At 38.8% G+C, this 21953-nt stretch overlaps 1 protein-coding gene across 9 annotated transcripts in view; it reads left to right on the top strand.

Moving 5' to 3' along the window:
- cadpsb (Ca2+-dependent activator protein for secretion b) overlaps positions 1-19517 on the top strand; it is a gene marked incomplete at both ends in the record, with an annotated part of 62899 nt that extends 43382 nt beyond the window's left edge. For 2 of the 9 annotated variants that reach the window (XM_079217627.1, XM_079217626.1), the window contains 15 exons: positions 116-303; positions 1093-1194; positions 1297-1360; positions 1468-1591; positions 6647-6753; positions 10280-10436; positions 10541-10682; positions 12896-13051; positions 13174-13321; positions 13427-13501; positions 14039-14122; positions 14561-14593; positions 14783-14890; positions 19152-19256; positions 19341-19517. In XM_079217627.1, coding sequence (XP_079073753.1) covers positions 116-303; positions 1093-1194; positions 1297-1360; positions 1468-1591; positions 6647-6753; positions 10280-10436; positions 10541-10682; positions 12896-13051; positions 13174-13321; positions 13427-13501; positions 14039-14122; positions 14561-14593; positions 14783-14890; positions 19152-19256; positions 19341-19517 — 1770 coding nt within the window. Of the gene's footprint in view, positions 1-115; positions 304-1092; positions 1195-1296; positions 1361-1467; positions 1636-2972; positions 3042-3866; positions 3900-6646; positions 6754-10279; positions 10437-10540; positions 10683-11402; positions 11565-12895; positions 13052-13173; positions 13322-13426; positions 13502-14038; positions 14123-14560; positions 14594-14782; positions 14891-19151; positions 19257-19340 lie in introns of all 9 variants that reach the window. The other 7 variants (XM_079217620.1, XM_079217619.1, XM_079217622.1 and 4 more) reach the window with 7 other exon arrangements.
- Positions 19518-21953: the final 2436 nt, after the last annotated feature.

Raw genomic sequence — 21953 nt, 5'->3', positions numbered from 1 at the left:
CCATGCCCGTCAAAACATCAGAACATCACCACATAAATACATTCATAGCGGTGGGCTTTTGTTTGTTAGCTGATACACGGCAATGTAATCCCCCTCCTGTGTCTGTGTTGTGCAGGGATGGTTTAGCCCGGGCCAGGTGTTTGTCTTGGATGAGTACTGTGCCAGGAACGGAGTTCGAGGTTGTCACAGACATCTGTGTTACTTGCGTGATCTGCTGGAAAGAGCAGAAAGTGGGGCTATTATTGACCCCACTCTTCTTCACTACAGCTTCGCTTTTTGTGCATCCCATGTCCATGGGAACAGGTGTGCCCTACTCCCTTCTTTTAACTTGTTTGTGCTTTGTAAGATACATTGCTGAACAGGATTTGAAAGCACATGAAGATGATAATATAGATTGTATTCCTTTATGCAAACTGATAGCTCATATAGTGTAGGTGGATACACAAATTCCCACTGGACAAGAACAGAATAGAGAAGGCAGCTTCATGGCATGTTTTGCATTTTTTGTCTTCCATCTATTTAATTTTGCCATTTTTATGTTTGTTTAATTGTATGTAAACTTTTTGTAGCTTTTTGTGTTACATGTTTGGTTGTTAATCAATTGTATCTACCTATTTCCTTGTTTTCTACCATTTTTCTTTGTTTTCTTTTCTCTCTATCCTTTGTTGCCATAGTCTCTTACTGTCCATATTATTCATCCTCCCATGCGTACGTTAAAGTCAGAGAGGGCAGCAATTACTGGGGTCCGCTGGGCTATGAGGTGCTACTCTCCCCAAAGGCCCTCCAAAGCCCAGATCCTCGCACTGCCTCTAAACAAGCACGCATATTCAAGTTTAGAAAGCGAAAGGATTCCAAAATGCCACTCTTTCAACGGCAAAAAAGGTGAGAGACTGTCATCTATTTGTATATATAACACAAAGGGAACAAAAATTCATCTGACACAATTTACAGGCAGGACCTTGGGAGTGCAAGGCCAGTGTTTTTGTTAAATTTTTTGGTTCTAGCACCCGTCGGACTCAGATGAGAGGTTGCATAACTTGAACCTCTTCAGGGTTACAGCTGGTTTAAAGTGTGTGGGTGTGATCCTCATAGGCCAGACGGGCTGAGCACAGTGAAAGTGGACGAGAAGGAGCGCTTTGAGGACATCAAGGAGAGGTTGCGTGTGATATTGGAAAACCAGATTGTAAATTTCAGGTGACTGCCGACTCTTAAACAGCACATAACCACAAAAGTCCCAACACGGTATCGTTATGTTTCAACTTGAATTACATTTTCTGCCTACATCTTCTTTTGTAGATATTGTTTCCCCTTCGGTCGTCCAGAGGGAGCACTGAAGGCAACTTTATCTTTGCTGGAGAGGGTTTGTAAATATATATATATATTTAAAAAAGCATTTTATACTCCTTGAGACAACAACTGTAGTATAATGAAACAGGTTACATAACTCCTCTTTAATGTGGCCTGCAGGTCCTGATGAAGGACATTGTGACCCCAGTTCCACCAGAAGAAGTTAAGGGAGTGATCCGCAAATGTTTGGAGCAGGCCGCTCAGCTGAACTACGAGCGGATTCAAGAATATGCTACAATTGAAGGTAACCAGAAACACACAACCTCACGCCGGAAAATGACTGCTGGAGTAAATGGGTTAATTATTTAATGATGACATTTTTTATAAATGTAAGTGTATGCTATGCAGTCATTTAACCATGTATGCTTTCAGATTGAAATGCTCAGCCAGTGGTTGTCTGTGGAATAAGACTTTTTCCAATTTTCTTTTTAACAATGAATGTATGTTTTCAGACGTCCTCTTTCTTACTCCAGTATGATATTGTACTTGTCACTGTTATTTATTTATTTACACATGGTGAATTCACTTGGTATATGGTATATTTGTGTCCATATCCCAAATGATTTGTCGCATCCCAAATTATTTGTGACAGTTTGTCAGTCACTTTCTGTCTCTCAGTCCAATAACTCTCTCCTTTGTTTCAGGCCTGCTTTAGCTCTGTGCTGTTCTGTAGGTCAAGTTGGCTTTTGTGTAGAGGTGTGTGAGTAAAAATGCATTCAAATCCAAAGCCCTGAAATCTGTTGATGTGCTGATCTCTCACTGTGCCTTGACTATTCAAGCTGTGTAGTTTCCTGGCCTCTGACATTTGATGATTGGACCGTGAGTTCAGCTTAACTGAATGTCCTCTCTGACTCCCAGCTCCCAGTCGATGCACACTCCCCCTCTCCCACTATCTTACTGTAGTTCTTACCTCTTTGATTTGACACTGCCCACCCACCTTTACTCCCTTGTCTTGACAATACCAGCAGCTCTCCTTTCACCTCTATCTTGTGTTCTTGCTGAAGACCACACTCTTCCTCTCCCTCCCTGCTCTCTGCTCCTGCTTTTTTCTCCTCCCTCACAGTTGTGGGCTTTGCCACAGTTCTCACTTTATTTGACCTCTTGATGATGTGATAAGTGGCTTTTAACCAAAGGAATGCTGGGATTGAACACCGACAAACCAGCATCAGCCACCTGCATGTGCTTTGAGACATAACAACACGGCCTTTCTTTACTGGCATGGATTACATATCCAAAATTACATCAATGACAAGACATTTTATAATGTCTTATTCTCTCGTGCTGTGTCTTTTGCTTCCAGTATACGCATTAATGCATTGACATGCATTGACATGCATTTTGCATATTTTAATAGGAAACTCTGATGTTGTTTATGCCTTGAAAGAAATCCCCCAGGGTGCTAAAGATACTAAGGACTTAAACCTTACTATCTTGCCATGCTATGTGAATTTATTTTCCGCTGTCCTTGTGAGGCGCTGGTTTCAAAATAAACCAAACATTTCACTTTGCCTCCTGGCCAACAGAATTTCGTTTTCACCTGGACAGCCCTCTTCCCATTAGCCTCTGACCTCTTGCCTTCCCACCTCTGACCCCAGCCTCTTGCATGCCCCGATCCTTTTTTATAGGAAAAAAGAGGGAAATGTATGAGCACCCTGTCTTCTGCTTGGCGTCTCAAGTGATGGATTTAACCATCCGTGAGTACCTTCATCATCCTCTCCCCAGTCTCTCTCCTCCTTATTTAAGCACTCTGTGTCACCTCATCCCCCCTCTGCCTCTTTTCTTCCTATAGAGTTGTTGCTCTTGCCATGCTTGTTTTTATCTGTGCCTTTTGTCTGTGAGAGTGAGTGGGGAGCGCACCAGTTAAGAGATCTGAGCAGTACCACATTGAATCAGTCGGGGTCCTTTCTTAGTAGTACCATCTGTTTGTGATGGACATGAATGAGCAGTCTGGTCTGTAAGCTTCTTTCTTTTGGTTGGATGCCGATTCCTTTGACTTGAATGCATTCTTACATTGCTTACATTGTTATCTCCTCCAGTCATTTGGTCTGTGTCAATGGTGTGCTGTGCCAAACAGGTAGGCTTTTCTTTCACCGTGACACCACAGATAGTGAAGGAGCATCTATTGAATGGGGATGACAAGACAGCTTCTGTTTGTGTATTATATTCACTCAGTGTGTCCCGTCTATGAAGTCAGCAGTTGTTTGTGTGTCTTACCTGTTTACAATAGTCTGAGCCTTTGTCTGTTTGTTAACAAACATCTTATCACTTTTTTAATTTCCAATTTTCCACAGGCTGATATTTCAGTGTTTCTGTTCTTTATTGTATGTTTGTGGCGTTTGTCTGTTGCCCAGAAACCTCACTCCCTGGAGCTGAAATCATCCCAGCAGATTCTTTGAAAGGGTCACATGGTGATGAATACCCCCCCCCCCCCCCAACCCTGTATCGTGAAAATAACCCTAAACACGTGCTAATTCTAAATATCTCCTCTTTATCTTTTCTCTCCCCTTTTCTCCCTGAAGTTGAGAAAGGTCAAAAGGATCAAAAGGATCCAGGTGAACATATGTTTAGCTTGTGGTTTATCCACAGTGCACACACCTCACCCCTCCACCCCCACCTCCCCACACACACACACACACACACACACACACACACACACACACACATGTATTTTGTCAAAAGATACAGAACATATGCATGTATGCACCGGATTTACCTGTAGCACATCTCCATATAGCATATTAAACACCCTTGAAATATACACGCTCATTCAAGTTCTCAAATGTCTTGGCATGTTTAAAGCATCTTTTTATAAAGTAAATACTTGGAGATTGTATTACTTTATATAATTTCAGATGTGACTCAAGACTAGTTTGTCCGAGAAGTGTTTCTTACCATTTAATTCAGTTTTAGTGGAATGTTGTATTCACAGAACAGTTATGTGGTTTTGGGGTTGTATCTGACTGGAAAAGATATTTAACTGGCGTTTTTCCATAAAGAATTATAGAGTAATACAATCTCTTTTAAAAAAAAAACAAGTCACATATGTTCCTACATGTTAAAGTATAAAGGTAAAATAGGGACATAAGGAACATGTTTTTTTATCCTGATCATTAACTGCAACACATATTAGCAAACATTTCAAGATGATAAACTTGATAATCATACATTTATATAACATTTTAGATACAAATAAATGTCATTAAATCCCATACTTAAAGGGTCAAGTTAACCATATTAAAAAAAGCAAACAAGAAAATATTTCCTACTTTCCTGGTATACAGTGTTGCAAATAGTTATGTTTTTATGTGACCTACACTTAAACTGCATCTTAACCTTATTGTCCCCATGGAGAAATGTTGTCAAGCTAAAATTACGTATAACATAATAAAAAATCATAAAAACAAAAGATAAAAACCCACAACACAACCCTTTTTAAAACAATTCACATTAGATGACAACAAAACTTAATTCAATGGACAAACTATGTGTCGCTGGTTTCAGATATCTGACTTTTGTCACAATCCAAAAAGATTGCGTGGCTAAATAACACCAAGGATTTGTTTTAAATAGTTTTGTTTTATTGTTTGTTTTACACTTATTGTAATATTGGTGAACTGGCCCTTTAATATCACATAGTAGTTATACACATTGTATATTGGTGTGTAAGCAGTGCAATAATAGGCATATTACATACTGTATATCTTCTGATTAAAATGCGTTCACAGAGCTGAGGAAGCCACAAAGGTCCACTCTGCTTTTCTTCTAGACAAAATACAATACAAGCATTTCCAGACCTGCTCCCTCTGCTGCCCTTCACAGGGCATTACGACCACAAAATATATAGTTATAGTTACTCTAATATAAATCCATGTGATCCATCCATTAGTGTTGATTTAATGCCCCTAAAGACAATGCCTGGAGTATTATCTCGGCTCTTTAAATACCTCTGATTTCCCATGATAATAAACTTTAGAGTAATTTTAAGTTGTAGATTTGACTTTTTAAAATTTATTTTACAGCCAGGTCTCCAAAATAGATACATGTTTCCATTTGGTTTGAGTAGAAATACCTGAGAAATATTTGATAAAATGCTACTTACTAAAATAATAGTGAAAGCAACAAAAGACCCCAAGTCAGAACTGCAGTGTAAATACCACAACTGTTGTATGTAGATGTATACATGTGCTTTTGATTTGCGTAGCCATTCAGTTCCATGTTCCAGTTATACACAAATCATTCCACATAGTCGTGCTGTTTGAATAATCCCATTTCATGATGTCTAACTGTTTTATCAAATCATTCTGTCAGCAAAGGTACAAGCAAGTGATTTGGAGCTTTTGCAAATTGTAGACCAATGTTGACCAGTGAAAGAGTGCCAAAGCCATTTTTAGGGCGCCAAACTTGATAACAAACCCAACACTGTAAAAAATATTCATTAAAACACACCTGAAAGTCATTCATTCAAATGATTGGTTACTAGTTTATTATTTATGAGATAATAGCAGATTTATAGTATTTAAAACAATCTTAAACCATCTAATGAAACATTTTTTGAGTCAAAGTAGTGTCTTTACACACAAAATGTATGACCTGCTTCAAGAAAGTAATTTTGTATAGTAATGTCCAGAGATCAAAAGATGAGATTCAATATAATTGTCCTTAAAAGTCTTTAAATTACTTACAAATGGCTAGACATAATATAATTTAAATACATTTTTATACATTTGTTTATTTTTAGAAAAATGTCTGCACATATATTAATGACGTTATTGTTCCAATTCTAAGTATAAAGCTTGATTCTGTTTGGATTGATACAATTTTTTGGAAAGGAATTGAAACTCTTCAAGTTAATTGAAAGGAAAACTTTAAACAGAAATAATGAATATTTTTTACAGCATGCGCTCAATGAGTGTTTTTTTAACCATGCGACAGCTCCTTATGCAGATGGGTTATTCAGTACCACGTCACAAGATGCATGTTTCCGATGCCCCATTGCACTTTCATCTCAACGCCACTATTCTCGTGCCTGATTCTCTTCCAACATTAGTCTGATTATGTCAAACACATAAGTGATCTTGCCCTATGTTATGCAGCCCAAAATGCATCTAAATAAGAACACATTTGACTTACAATGAGGATATGGTAGATAAGCATCACAGTGTAAGCACTGTGTTTATACTTTTATTTACAGTTAAAATATAAACAGGAAAAATCTTCTTAGTAGTCATAAAAATCCCGCTGGAATCCTTCTCTGTGCTTAACTAACCACTCATCCCTCATCCTCATCCTTTTGTCTCAGAGAACGTAGGCCGCTTAGTCACGCCTGCCAAAAAGCTGGAGGAAACAATTCGCCTGGCGGAGTTAGTCATAGAGGTCCTCCAGCAGAACCAGGAACACCATGCGGAGGTGAGTGAGAACCCTCTCCTCCTCAAAACACTTTCCCTCTATACTCTCACTCTTATCTCACTCCGTCCCTCAACAGAAGAGTTAGTCTTATTATCAGCCCGCTATAAATAAAGCTGCTTTCATCTATGGGTAACAAAGATGAGTTTAATTTAGGAGAGCTCTAATTGGTATTCAACAGACCGTGGCTACATGGAATCGAAGCGTCGTGTTTGAGGAGAGACTGTAAATGAGGCATAACATTAAATCATGTGTGCAATTTTTTGCTCTGATTGCAGATCATAACTCTGTGTTTCAATGTAACGTAAGCATTAAAAATGGTAATATTTTATAAGTAGTCCTGTATAAACAGAAGGCGGGAAATTAAACAGAAATACAGGACAATACACATTACTCACAATATCTGTATTCTCTTAATATTTAATAATAAAAAATCCTTTTGGCACAATTAGAAGAACAATTTGCCAGTATTGGAAGAAGTGCTCATATATTAAAGGAAAATTACCTATTTAATAATGTAGTAACACACCATCTTTAGAAGTCCTGCATTCAAAATCCTAGTTAAGTTGAAGTACAGAAGTATTATCAGCTAAAGACACTTGAAGTATCAAAAGTGAGATTGCTTAGTTTATAGACTATTAGGGATATATCAAGTTTACATTATTATAATGTTATTAGTGATGAATGAAGGGAATACAATGATACGCTAATTTCTTTTAATTACATTTTTTAATCTTGTGAAATATTGAAATTTTTTACCTTCAACCATATACAGTTGAAACTACCTGGGAAGTTTGGAGGGGAAGTTCAGTCACATCAAAATCATGTTTTTTTTGTAATAGGTTGCGAGCAAAAAAGATTGCAACACACCAGTTTAACCCATAACAATAACAATGCCCGATATTTTATAGGTTCATCATTTGTTTTTATTTTTGTTAAATTCTATTCAGAAAAGTAACTAGTCAGTAAAGCAGTAATAGTAATGGAGCAAAACGTAAAGTACAAATATAAAGTAGTATTGCCACCAATGATACTAGTTTATTTATTTAATCTATTTGCTTCTATACACATTGAGCTGGTAGGAAAGCATGATGAGCATGTGTAGTTGTGTAGATCTGAAGGTGATCCGATGTGATCTTAGAATATCCAGATAAAGCAGATTTATTGTATCTCTCTGAATATGCTTGACAGGCGGCAGTCACAAGTTCTGGAGATCAATCGGTACAGTATTTTAATTTCTTTTTCCTCTTCAGTCCCCATCACGACCCCCCTGTATGGCATGTGCGCCATTATGGCAAGAGGCACCTCCTTAGACAGATAATGATGTCATAGACACTTTAGCAATGGGTGGGTTTTTAGGCATAGAAGTGAGAGAAAACATGTTTTACAAATAAAAGGCACTGTAGCTTGCACAACATAATTGTGATCATAAAGCATGTTCATCGGGCCATAAAGAGGTTTCCTTTATCTTCAAGCATGCTAAACCAGTAAATTCCCCAAAGTATGCTCCATGTGAACTTTTTGAAGTTTGATCCACCATGAACATTTGTTTCCCCTCCATCCAGCGATTAATTTCACAGTCTGCCCTTGTTCAAGCATTACTTCCCCAGCTTCTCCTCCTCCATCCCTCTCTGCTGTCTATTCTTAGTTTAAAACCCTTTGATGAGAAACGCCTCAAAAATACTTTATTGTTCTGTACATCTTCCTATGTTCTCACTGTCATATGATTGGTGACTGTCCAAGCAGGGAAAAGAGGTATGTAGTAAAGTTGAATGAGAAATTCCCATAATGCTTTGTGCATGTCCAATAGATGCCACGTCTCCTTAACCCCTCAGCATCAGTACACTCCCTCAGGATTGTTCCCTTGACACGGTTGCATTGTTACAGTGCTAAAGTCTGTCTGGCTGAACACTGGGTCTGCCCTAAAGCTTTCAGGGTCCTGTATGTGTCCCTCAACCTCTATCAAAGGTTGGACGCCACTCCTTCTGGCGACTTTTGAGCACCCCCCCCTTCATCTGTCGGAAACTTTTCCAGTCTTCCCATTTAATCCCCCCCGGTCCGCAATAAGAGTATCTCTCCTTGAATGCGATGGAGAAGAGCTTTGTTTGCTGCCTGTTTCTAGAACTGTCAAGCATTTTAAAATGTTGGGAGTGGGCAGGTAAGTAGGCAGGTAAGTCAGGGTTTCACTGCAATTGTGATGGCGAAGCAAAATGAGAAAATAACAGACACATTGTAAAAAATAAAGCATGCAGCATAATTTAGAAAGATCAAGCTTAGTTTATTGAACTTGGCAACATGTTAGTTTGAATGATAAGCAAATAAGCCAAGCCAAGACTGCCAGCAAAGCAACTAGCGTACTAGGGAGAGCAAATCCTGACTGCTAGAAAACGGTCAGCTGAGTCTCAGACTTATTTAACTAATTGGAACGGATGCACTCCAACTCAAGAGATGCTGTGTGCTGCAGTCTTTGGTGTGCCTACTAGAAGATGTGCATGAGTCACATTCACATCTAGGATGGAGCTATGGGTTTGTCAGTGATGTGAATGGTGGAACCCCTCATCTCTTAGCTTGCATGGAGCTCCACATTTGCATGAGAAAATCACCTTTCCCTAATATCTATAGATTCTGTCATGAATATAACAAGGCACGGACATGCAATCCTGCTGTGTGATTATTTTGCTACACATAAACTAATTTACGATTAATCCCACTTCTAAATCCTTATCAATAAGAACTGTTAATCTCAAAGTATGCAATTGGAAAAACACACACAATACACACATAATTCAGACAGGTGTAGCCTTTCCTTTCTGTGAAAACTGTATTTGAAAGGAGTCCACATACATCACAAGACAGTTACTCAGTATTCATTAGAGTGAGATAGATAAGAAGATAGATACCAATTTTAGAACTATTAGTTTTGTATGAAGTCATAGCCAGCACCTGGCTGGCTTAGCCTGGAAGCAAGGGGAAACCACAAGCTGGCCTGTGTCCAAAGGTGAAACAAAATCCACCTAGCAGCTCACTAATTAAGAACGTTCTAGCAACTGTGGTGACTCCTGGAAGTCACTGAGCACATTACCCCTCGTTAAACCACAATGTGCTATTTATACACTTTGGTTTTAATGGATCAAACAAACCAGATACAACGTTTATTAATGAGCTTCAGAGGTGCTGGTCGGATCTTTATGTTTTTTTAACTATAGACAGAGCCAGGTTGTTCTGTTCCCCCCTCTTTCCTGCTAACGGACTGCTGGTTATAGCTTCATAATGGGACAAACGAGAGAGGTCAATCTTCTCATCTAACTTCCAGCAAGAATACAAATGAGCATATTTCACACTATTCTATTCCTTTGAGATAGATTACCATAGAGCATACAGAACTCTCAAGGTATTTTCTTTTAAGAACCAACGAGCTCCAGTTGTGTGTATTATTCCCTCCTTCCATGAACTTTTTTATTGTGTCCTTACATCTCTTAAGTGGAGCCCTTTGTTCACCTGTTTTTCCTCCCCCCTGCTGTGTCTGTAGGCGTTTGCATGGTGGACAGACCTCATGGTGGAGCATGCAGAGAACTTCCTGGCCCTCTATGCCATCGACATGGATGCTGCTCTCGAGATCCAGTCCCCTGAGAGCTGGGACAGCTTCCCCCTCTTCCAGCTTCTCAATGACTTCCTCCGAAACGACTGTAAGCTCCCATATTATTTTAGACACTTTGGTTATTTTTATGTTTAAACAAAGAGACTAATGTTCTTCTGTCAATGACTCTTTTTTTCTCTTTTTTGAATGCAGATCATCTGTGCAATGGAAAGTTCCACAAACACCTTCAGGATCTGTATGCTCCTCTGGTGGTTAGATATGTGGATCTGATGGAGTCCTCCATAGCACAGTCAATTCACAAGGGCTTTGAGCGAGAGTCCTGGGAGCCTGTAAAGTAAGGAGCTGCCGTCTTTATAGCGAGGCTGTAGGTTGGTTGGAAATGGAAGGCTTTTATATTCAGATGTGAGACTGGCTGTGTGGAGGCTGACGAATCTGAGAGAGCAGCTGTAATGTTCACCCAGGCTTCCTGTAGGTTCACTTTTAAAGAACGAGCCATGAGTGGGATGATAACCTATTTTCCCTCTGAAATAATTGGGTTATTTATTCTGAAAATAGTCTTTGACTAATGTATGTGTCTTACCAAGTTCTCTCTGACACATTCGGGTCAGGGCAACACCTAATATCCCTGTTGTTTTGTTTTGTGGACTAACCTTCATAATGTGTGCTTTGACATGTTGCCAGAAACAAAAGGCCTCCAGTCTATTATATTGCTGTTATAATGTATTAGTTGTGGTGTTCACACTTTTGCTTTTGCATTTTGTATTGCAAATATTATATTTAAGATGTATTAAGGGATTCTTTTTTTCTTGGTCTTTATTTGTGTTTATTCTTTTCATTATTAAGTTGCTTCTTCTTCTCGCTGCATTTAATACAGTATTTGTGTGCATCCTGAGACCTCTTTACGACTGAAGGTCTTTGTATAATGTACGTCTTTGACAATTACTGTTGGTCTTGTTTATGTGTGCCACTGTCTTATTACCTAATTTCAGATTTTACGTTACTTTTATGATGAGTGTTACATGGCTTTTTTTCTTTTTGTCTGTCTTTTCTGCAGGAGTTTAACAAGTAATCTGCCCAATGTGAATCTACCAAATGTGAACCTCCAAATTCCCAAAGTACCAAATCTGCCAGTGCCAGTAGCAGGACTATCAGTTAACCTTCCACAAATGCCTAGCTTTTCTACCCCGTCATGGATGGCTGCAATATATGACTCAGAGTGTGTATTCAACTAGTTTGATTTAGAAATATTAAGCAAGCAGAGACTGCCTTGGTATGAAGATGCCCTCCGCCAAAGATCATTCAACATTTTTTAAAACGTTTCAAGTAAAGACACATTTCTTCTGTATGAGACGTACTTGAGATCAATCAATAGTTTCCTGGATGTTTTCTCTCATTTAAATATATATAACATGGCGTCCATGTTCATGCCAAGGGCACTCTGAGAGATGTTAGAGTAGATGGGGTTCTGCTTTCTAAAATGAGAAACACTCTCATTTGTCTCAACATGCATGCTGTTGAGCTGAGGTGTGGAGATACAGGCCAAAACAAACAAACAAACACAACAAAATACATTAATAAAATAAAATTATATATATATATATATATATATATATATATATATATATATATATATTATTACACACACGCACACACACACGCACACACATTCGTCAAGTTCTCAGTTATAAACATGTATCTCCCCAGAGTTGTTGTCCACAGACATTTCCTTTAGTGATTCTTAGCGCACTGTAGATTGTAAATGGCCGTAGATTCATCCCTGACCTTGACCACCTGCCAGTAGTCTGATTGGGAGGGAAGATAATGGGTTGGATTGGGGATGATAGTGCGGAGAGACTAGGCGACTGGTGTTCAGATCTCTACCTCTCCGCTTTATCACCTACCCTCCCTACTCCACATCTTTCCTGCAGCTTTTTCCCAATGAATTCTACAGGATGCCCTAAAGGTCTGCATGGTTTATTTAATACTTCTTCCAGGGGCCCCACCAGCCTGGAGACATGGATGTTGAGAGAGGGCCTGTGATAAAGGAGAATCAATTTGGAGAATCTTTTTTGTGGGAAAATAACTTGGCCTATGAATGCCGTTTGTACATGCCCTCACTCACTTTTCCATTCCCCATCTCCTTTGTCTTGACACAGTGTGATTAGCAGCTGTGTCTGCAGTGACTTTGCCTGCATGTGGCCACTTCACATCCCAGTCAATAATCACACTCTACAGCATGGTTATTGAGTTGTTACAGTAAACCCTGCCCACTCTTTTCCCCCATACACTGACTGTCCACAAACACCTGTATTGAGGCAGATATTTCGACAAACCAGTCAGTATATGGTCGGAGTATAGTTTGACACTGTTAAGGTGTGGAGGAACAGCATCCTCCTCTGCACCTGCCACAGCAACCCCACCCCCATCCCCTTTCCAGCAGGATGACGTTTGCCCTCTGACCTGTGTGTGTGTGTGTGTGTGTGTGTGTGTGTGTGTGTGTGTGTGTGTGTGTGTGTGTGTCTGTGTGTGTGTTTGGGTCGATGGTAGTAATGGCTCCGGAACGTCGGAGGACCTCTTCTGGAAGCTGGACGCCCTCCAGACTTTCATCAGAGACCTACATTGGCCTGAGGAGGAGTTCGCCAAACACCTCGAGAGTCGCATCCAGCTTATGTCAAGCAACATGATTGAGAACTGCGTCAAGCGGTGCGTTTGTGTGTCCCTGCATGAGAAATAGAGGGATTGACAGACACAGAAATACTAAGAATGAGTTCTTTACTGAATATTTTATATAATAGTGGGTGTAAATATTTTTACTTGCATTGCAGCACGAGGATGGCATTTGAGTCCAAGCTGACAAAAAGCAGCAAGTCTACAGATTTCCGCATTTCTCCAACATTATGCACCATGTTCAACGTGATGGTGGATGCCAAGGACCAATCAGCTAAATTGTGCGCAATGGAGATGGGCCAAGAGGTAAAAAATTGCACATGGGATACAGACTGCTTGTTAATAAATAACAATTAGTTTGTGTAGTTTGTATCTGTCACACTGATGTTCTGTTAAAATGTATCTTGGCAGAAACAGTACCACACCCAAATAGACGAACTGATTGAGGAGAGTGTGAAAGACATGATCCAGTTTCTGGTTGCAAAGGTACGACTCTATAGCAACTATGAAAATAAATCTATTATGTATTATATTATTTGTTTGTACAAGTTAAGATAGTTAGAAGTCTGTCTGCGGGTCGGTCCGGTATTTAATGAATTTTGTCATGATCCCCAGAGGAATCCTAATGACGTTGGGGACCCCTGAATTTTCACCTTGTGGCAAATGTCTCAATGTCTACAATATCACTAAATTGTGGGAGGACAGTCAAGGTTTCCAGATGAGGAATCATGTTACTTTCATTAAAAGTTCTATGAAATTTGCTACACTTGGTTTATGACTAAATAGCCACAAAACTCACAAAAATCACCCTCAGCTGGTCTTTGTGTTTATTGCTTATTATCAAATGCTCAACTAAAGGGGTGAACATGATAGAAACATAGTATCTTCTTAACATCAGAATGTTACCGGTGTCATTGTAATCATGCATAACATCCAAACTATTATAGCAGTGCTGCTAGCATGGATGTACTGTATGCCTTGTGAAATTGTTGAATGAAACTTGTTATTTCTCATGTTTCTCAGTTTGTCGTCATTCTGGAGAGCGTGTTGGCAAAGATTTCCAGATATGATGAAGGCACCCTGTTCTCTTCATTCCTCTCATTCACGGTGAGACAAAACTTCTCTTTATTCAGTCCTGTGTTGCCCCATTGACCCTAATGGACTGGTTCAGTTATATTTCGGGCTGGTTATTGAACATTAATAGAAATGTGCCCAGCGAGTCCTGTAGTTCCTAAAGCTGGCATTGAAGGCTTCCTCAGATTTTGTACTGTTCTGTACTTTTTCTTTGATCAGACAGTTCCTGTCTTAAATTTGTTTCATTTTTAGACCATATTTTACAACAAGAGGGGATTTGTTGAAAGACATGTTTATATCTTTCATAGTAAGCTATTGTTAAAGTACTGCTAAAACTTATATATCTGCACTAGAATTGAAACATGTAAGACATTTAAATTAAATAAAAACAGCCCAAATTGTATTAATATGAATACAAATGTTCTTAAACAAACTCTCAACCTGTCTTTGCCAATTTTGTTCTGATTTCAGGTGAAAGCTGCCTCTAAATATGTGGATGTACCTGTAAGTGCAATTACACCCTACCTCCCTGTGTGCTCGTGAGCTACTGTGTGTTTACTTACAGTTGAACAAGCTACTTTTTGTATTAATCATCAACAATGTTTCTTTTCTGCCTTTTTTGATTACAGTCATTTGCCAGTGTTTGCGTATTCCTCTCCTGAGGCCCGACACTGTTCTGTTTCTGTTTTACAGAAACCTGGGATGGACGTGGCCGATGGCTACGTGACCTTTGTGCGCCACTCTCAGGATATACTTCGTGATAAGGTCAATGAGGAGGTGTATATAGAAAGGTTATTTGATGTAAGTAAGATGCCGTCTCCTCCTTACAAGAAGGGAGGGGCCTTCCAAAATGTGGCAAAACAACAGGGCAGAGAGGGATAAGTCCCATTTTGAGAGCAGGAAATGTATTTTGGCCTGGCAGACGAGGCTTTTCTGATCTTCTACCCCTCTTTACTTTTCTCTTTCATTCTTACTTTCTGTCCCTCTTAACCTTAGCTGCTGCCCTCTGTATTATGGTGTGCATTGCCACAGTGCTTTTGGGCTTTTGTGTATTAAAAAAAACACTTTTATTTACAAAGAGTCCATAAAAGCATCCTCAAAAAAGGATTATCTAAAACAGTGCTCTCTGGAAAGGACAGAACTATCCGATAGTGATCATATACCAACACACCAACTTATATATTTTTTAGCTCACCATTGCTTTCAGATACTTCACACTTGAAGCATGTCAGCCCACTAAGTAAATGACACTCAGCCCTCTTGGTCTCAGTCCACAGTGGAGCACCCATGCACATTTATATGTGAACTGAAAATGCTGGGTGAAGGTTGTACTGCTGGATGGGCCAGGGTGACATAATGATGTCAAACTCTGAGGCTGACATGTCGTATACCCTTGGTCTGTTAGAGCTGTGGTTCCTAGCCTGGGGATTAAGGCCCTACTATTTTCCTTTTTTCCAAAATGTGAGCTTTCAGCACCCTGTTGCACCAGTTTGAGTATAAAGTATAATGTTTTACACTCACTCTTGTATGTTTGCAGTATCTGAATTTACATCAGCATAACATAATGAAAACATAGCAGCAGAGCATGATGTTTTACCTATTTATTAATCATTCTGTTTAAATGGGAGAGAAAGCCACTACCAAGTAGTGACAAACGTTACGAGACATATACTGTTTAATTTAGGAGGAAGTAATCTATGTTTTCCTATTTGCAATAACATAATATATGATATAACACATATTTGTCCTCATTATTAACATTTAAAAAACATATTGATTGCTAAGGATGAGCCAGGTTGCTGGATGTCACATAAATAGCAAAGGGTCATAATAAACAAAAACAAAAATCCGCCTCCTCCATGACAAAACATTTCAACTGCTTCTCCCATCATCGTCTGTAGTTAATGAGGAGCAATGATTGGTAACTAATTTGATGAACAATTATTACGTGAAAATTAGATTTTTCAAGCAAAAAAGACCTTATATTACTAAATTAATGCTCTGGGGGAATGTACTGCTCTTCCTGGTGCAACAGCTCACAGTTAATAATACACATCATGTGTTATGGGTTTTATGAGTAAGCACAATATGGCTGTAAAAGGTTAGGAACCATTGTGTTAGAGGGTGAAGAGAGCACTGTCTTACAAAAACATAATCCTAACAGGATACATTGACAATGTCTCCTCCATGTGTGATTCAAACGACACATAATGCTGTGATGTGTGTGTGTGTTTCATGTCATTCAGAAACTATTTGTACAGACCTGTGTCTCTACAGGTGTGTTACGGCTTTATGTGTTTGATTCTCAGTTCTGTGAGGTAGTGATGTGAAGTTTTTATGTCTGAGAGGTACTCAGAAGTCTCCCTTTGGTCATATGTTTTTTTTGTGTTTGGCTGTAGAAGCAGGAGTCTTGTGCCAGATAAATATATTTTTTTTCTGTTTGTTTTGGAGTGAGCGGTGATGGTGTTGTGAAGTGGGTCTGCTTTTGTCTTTGAGGTCCACACTAGCTCCCCTGTCTGCGTCTGTGTGTTAGTTTTTCTTGTGTGGAGTTTTCCCCCTCGTGTCCTCTGTGTGGCCCCAAAGTGCACCAAAATCCTACTCACTACTGTCATGTTAAATTCTTCTAAGAGATTTCTCAAGCTGTGAATGTTTCACTTTCAGCATTTTAAACTATAATTTGAGTTCAAGGATGTCTGTTTTTCTATTTCATTTGAATGCATTTCCATCCATCCATTTGCATGCATGTGGAAATCAGTTCCTTGATGTTGCATAGGCTCTACTTTATCTCTCTTTCTTTCACTAATTAATTTCAATCCTTTTTATCTGCTCTTTTCTGATTAACACCATTCCTGCTGCCTTCTCTATTTTAAAAAAAGTGGCACTTATCTCTAGTGTTGCGTTGCGTTGTTTTATCACATTATGTTGGTTGGCATGATTTTAGAGTCAAATAATCTTCCTGTGTACATCTTCTAGCATGACCCTCCTTCTCAGAGTTCTGCCTCATTTGCACATAGAGCAGTCTTCCTTAGCACGTACTCTGCCACCTACCCACCTGCGAGGTCTGCATGCACTGCACGCTCAACTCGACTGTGAAGTGGACAGGCATCTGCATATCCGGCCTCAAGTTCAAACCTTTCAACCATTCACCTAAACTTCATCTAAAAAAACGTAGACTCAAAACTAAATCTCAACAACCAAACAAATGAAAAACCTCCCACTTCTAATTCGGGTCAAATAAACCTTTTTCTGTGCTTCTGCCTATACTCACATGTTTAAAGTTGGCTTCTTTATCTTGAAATTGGAGGTGTGACAACTGTTGCTATTAGATTTGCGTGCTGTTCTCTTGTAACTTTAAACTTTGAACAGTCTGGAAAACCGCCACCCAAAGTAATATAGAGAAAAGGTACAAGAAAATAGCACCGCTGCTCCCTGCCTGCTAACCATTTACTCACTCATTCTATTTTTCTTTTGCTAATGAACGCGTGTCAAAACTATAATTTCAATTCCCCATACAGTAGTAGTTTGCTATCTTCAGTGTAGGGTATTTAAATGCAGCTCTGCGTTTCTACTTGAATAAATTATAAATAAAGGCTAAGTAATTGCCTTCAATAATTAATGGGCCATGCAGCGTTTACAAAATATTGACATGTGGAACATTTCTTTTAAAAAATGTTGAAGGGTAATTACAGTTCGAGACAGATAGCTCTGTCAATGCTTTATGCTTTATTTATCTCCTCGGTTTCATCATTTTCTTCAAGTAGCAAATAGCATTAGTGCTCTGAGTAAATGTATCTTATATTCAGCTCTTTAGAGTGCTATATATACAGTGTGTGTGGATGTCACACTCATGATGTGCCTGTGTGTGTGTTGACAACATTAACACAGTAAGGGTCATGTTCAAGAAAGTTTCAACTTACTTTAGGAAATATTATTTAATTAGATAATTATTTTCTTTATGTTCAAATTGTAATTGGGCCAATTTGCATGTGTAATTCTTAAATATCTCAGTGAATATTATAGATAGGTCTGTGTTCATTGTATATGTAAAGGCCCTGAAAAACTGTTTTCTCAATCAGTTTCTTACTATGAGCGAGACAGAAATAGTTTGACCTTTTGGGAAATATGCTTATTGATATATACCACTGCCCTGCCTGTCTGCTCAATGTGAAGCTTGGACCAGGTGAAAGTTAGCTCAGCAAAGACTGGAAACTGTGGGAAACAGCTCACCTGGTAACACCTCTAAAGTTCACTAATAAAACGTTATAACTTGTTTCTTTAGTTTAAGTTGTTCAAAAACTAAAGAGTAAAAACGAGAATTCAACATGATGGAGGTCGGGGGCGTAGCAGTAACTTCATGAAGTGTCTTCCTTCAAGTTTGTACAAATCTTACAGACAGGTGTTGTGTTTATAGGTGACAGAAGCCGGCTACTGGTTTCCTCCAGGAAACTGGCTGCTGGCTGTAGCTTTGTACTTAGCTTACAGACATGAGAGTGGTATTGATCTCTGAATTTAAAACCGGGCAAAAAGTGAATTGGCGAACATTTAATCTTGATGCTTATTTAGTCATTTCTATTTAAATGTATATATTTGTTTGCTTTAAAAGCACTACTAGATAAAGGCCGAGGGAAATCATAGTCTAGAAATATTAGTTATTTTTTTCTTAAATTTGAATTGCATGATAAAAAGAAAAAATTGTTTATTTTGAACATGACGTCATTCCTACATTAATGTTAATGCCTGTTAACTTCTTAACTTCTGGTTACTTCTGAAATGCAGGAATGTCAGTCTTGTGAAGTCAGATAGAGACTTAACCCTAAACCTTACCAACTGGTGTATATACTGTTCACATGGGATACGTGACACATGGTTTAAAGCTGATAGCAGGTTCTATTTTAAGTGATGCTTCAATGCACACTATGACGCTTGAATGTTATTTTCATATACTGTATGTGTTTAGTTGTAGTTCTTTATGTTGTCGTAAAGGTTAGTTTTATGCTATGATACCTTGAGTATGTGTGTGAGTGTGTGTTTTGCTGGAGAGTGTTGTGTTTATGTGTTTCAGCAATGGTACACCGCAACCATGAACCTGCTGGGGACCTGGCTCACTGAACGCATGGAACAGCAGCTCCACGTCTACCAGCTAAAAATCCTCATCAGGATTACAAAGGTATGACAAACACCCGTCGGGATGATGAATCACCCAGAATTACTTGTGTCCATGCTTTGCTTATGTATCTCTGTCCTTTTTTAGAAAAAGTACCGGGACTTTCGCCTGCAGGGTGTCCTCGACTCCACCCTGAACAGTAAGATGTACGACACAGTGCGCAACAGGCTGACCATCGAGGAGGCCACTGCTTCAGTGAGGGAAGGAGGCATGCAGGGCATCTCCATGAAGGACAGCGATGAGGAGGATGAAGACGACGACTAGAGCCCGTACACTGACACTCCAACCCTCGCCCCTGAACCCCTTCACCCCCGACCCCTTTCACACTTTTGACTTTAGCCTGGTTACCGATGCATGTACCAACTCAGATAGCCACTCTAGGACCTCTTTGTCAGCTCGAAATGCCTACGAAGGGACTATTAACTATAAAAAAAAAAATAGTACTTATACTGAGGAAAATTTAAATAAAAATGTTAAAAAATATCCATAATTGGCAGTTTAGCTGTCATGATAAAGATAGCACCTATCTTTGATTCATTCATTTCTAAATTCATTTCTATGTGTTACTAAGCAATATGGAGAACCATTTGTTTGACGATGTTGAGTGAGATTAATAGGTGTGTCCCTGTCCAATGCAAACCTATATGGCGCTTCTTTGTCGTATTCTACATTCATTAATGGTACATTGTCGTGATGATGAGTGTGTGGACCCGTTTCTTTGTCTTGTCTGTTTTTAAGTGAATGCCAACTGCTTCAAACTGAAAATAAACCTCTGTATTTGTTTACGGCTGTTACAGATACACTGTTGTCCACTCACTGTTTTTAACATTAACAGTAAGTCCAGACCTGCATTTTTATCATGTGTCAATGCTATGTGATCTTATCTCAATTACTAATTAGACACGGTTCAATGGGACTCATGAACTTCAACGAGTTGGTATTCTAGAGATGCAATATTCTCATAGGTCCATTTTGATAACTTGGGAGATTCTATTTTTATTTCAACATTAAAAGGCCTTGAAACAGGTTATATTTTAATTGAGTTGCACTTTTACAGAGAAAAGAGCAAAAATATTTTTTTTTTTATTAAAAAAAAAAAAAGTTGGTCTGTCTTTGTTCTGTAATTGTGTAGAATGAGATGTCTGGCATTTGTTTGGGTCTCACTGTTGTTTTGTATATATTATATAAATATATATATAAATATAAAATGCTGTACATTGCATTCTGAGCCATCGCTGCATGCCTGTGGGTTCCCACCCTCCCTAAACGCTTTCTGTTTTCTGTGTGAATTAGCTGGTGGATTCATTCTTGCTTTTGCCTTATGAAAGCCAACAGTTGTAATATGCAAGAGCTGTTGCCTCTAAATAAAAATTACTGTACATGTGCATCTGCTGTCATGTTTACCAGCTGCATATCCACCTGATACACAATTATAGACACACTGAACAGTACTTTAAGTGTTGCTTTGGCAGTGGTGGAAGGTAACTAAGTACATTTACTCTATATATTTTAGGTACGCAGTCTACTTCATCTTGCGGACAATTTTGTCAAGTTTCAACACAGACATGATATTTTTAGATTCACTGTGACAAATTCATTCTGAGGACATCATTACATCGTGAAAAATTGGCTGCTTAGTTAGCCATAGAACATAGTATTGTTGTCTGTACACCACTCTTCACTAAAAACATTCATGAAAATATTTATTGTCTCTGTAACTGAGCAGGAACTGCTTCCCCTGTTCTTTATGGACCTGCTTGTTATTTAAAGACTTATGGAGGATACGCCCTATGAGGATAGGCTGGAGGAAAACAATGGAAATAACTGGAGTCTCTTGTGACTTATGAGGTCAGCAGAGGCTGAATGGAAATACAAACAAATACTCGGCCAGCTTGGCTGTTAGGAGCGAACAATTTCCCAAAGGTCAAATTCACCCGAAAGATGCTTGGCAAACGTGAACGATTATTTTGAGAAATAACAACTTCATTAGTGATAATAAACATGATACTACTCACAATTAATGTCCGATTGTAAAGTTTAAGAAAAGTTTAAAAGCTACTTGCAGTTAAATGACAAATCGATAGTCTGTCGCTCGTTTCCCTTGCTGTGTGTTATTGTACAGACATCATACATCATTTTGTTGATATATTTTCTTTTACTTAAATTTGGTTTGTTAAGGTAATAAATCTCTGCGAGTGTAACGTGTTCAGCATCATTTTTGTCATTCTCACATTTGTAACTATACGGTTAGCAGAATTGGCTGTTTACTCAATGATAAATAGTTTCTACATGGCTAATTAGCCTGCCATTTCCTATCATTCCATATCATTTCATATCATTGTGATTACTGTAATAATTCTCGACCATATTACACACACAATGTCCTTTTGGTACCTCACACTGTGCCAGTTGTTTGTAAAATATACTTTTTGGAGAGGTCTGTGTGTGACAGGGCTGTAGTTAAGACCAACTTAATCAAGTCCAAGTCATGTCCAAGACCAGGTCCAGTCCAGTCTGAGTCTGTAGATCATGTCCAAAGGCAGTCAAGACCATGTCAAGACAGATTCAGATTCTTTCAAGACCACGAAAGGTATTTCATGTTCTTGAGCTTTGTCTTTCTAATGCTCATCATCCCATCTGTTATTTAGATGATATCCTACACCAGATCCCAATATCGCAGAAATAGGCCATTTGGTGTTT

This window comes from Taurulus bubalis, assembly GCF_910589615.1.
Source record: "Taurulus bubalis genome assembly, chromosome: 5".
NCBI lineage: Eukaryota > Metazoa > Chordata > Actinopteri > Perciformes > Cottidae > Taurulus > Taurulus bubalis.
This window is presented reverse-complemented; position numbering and strand designations above follow the sequence as displayed.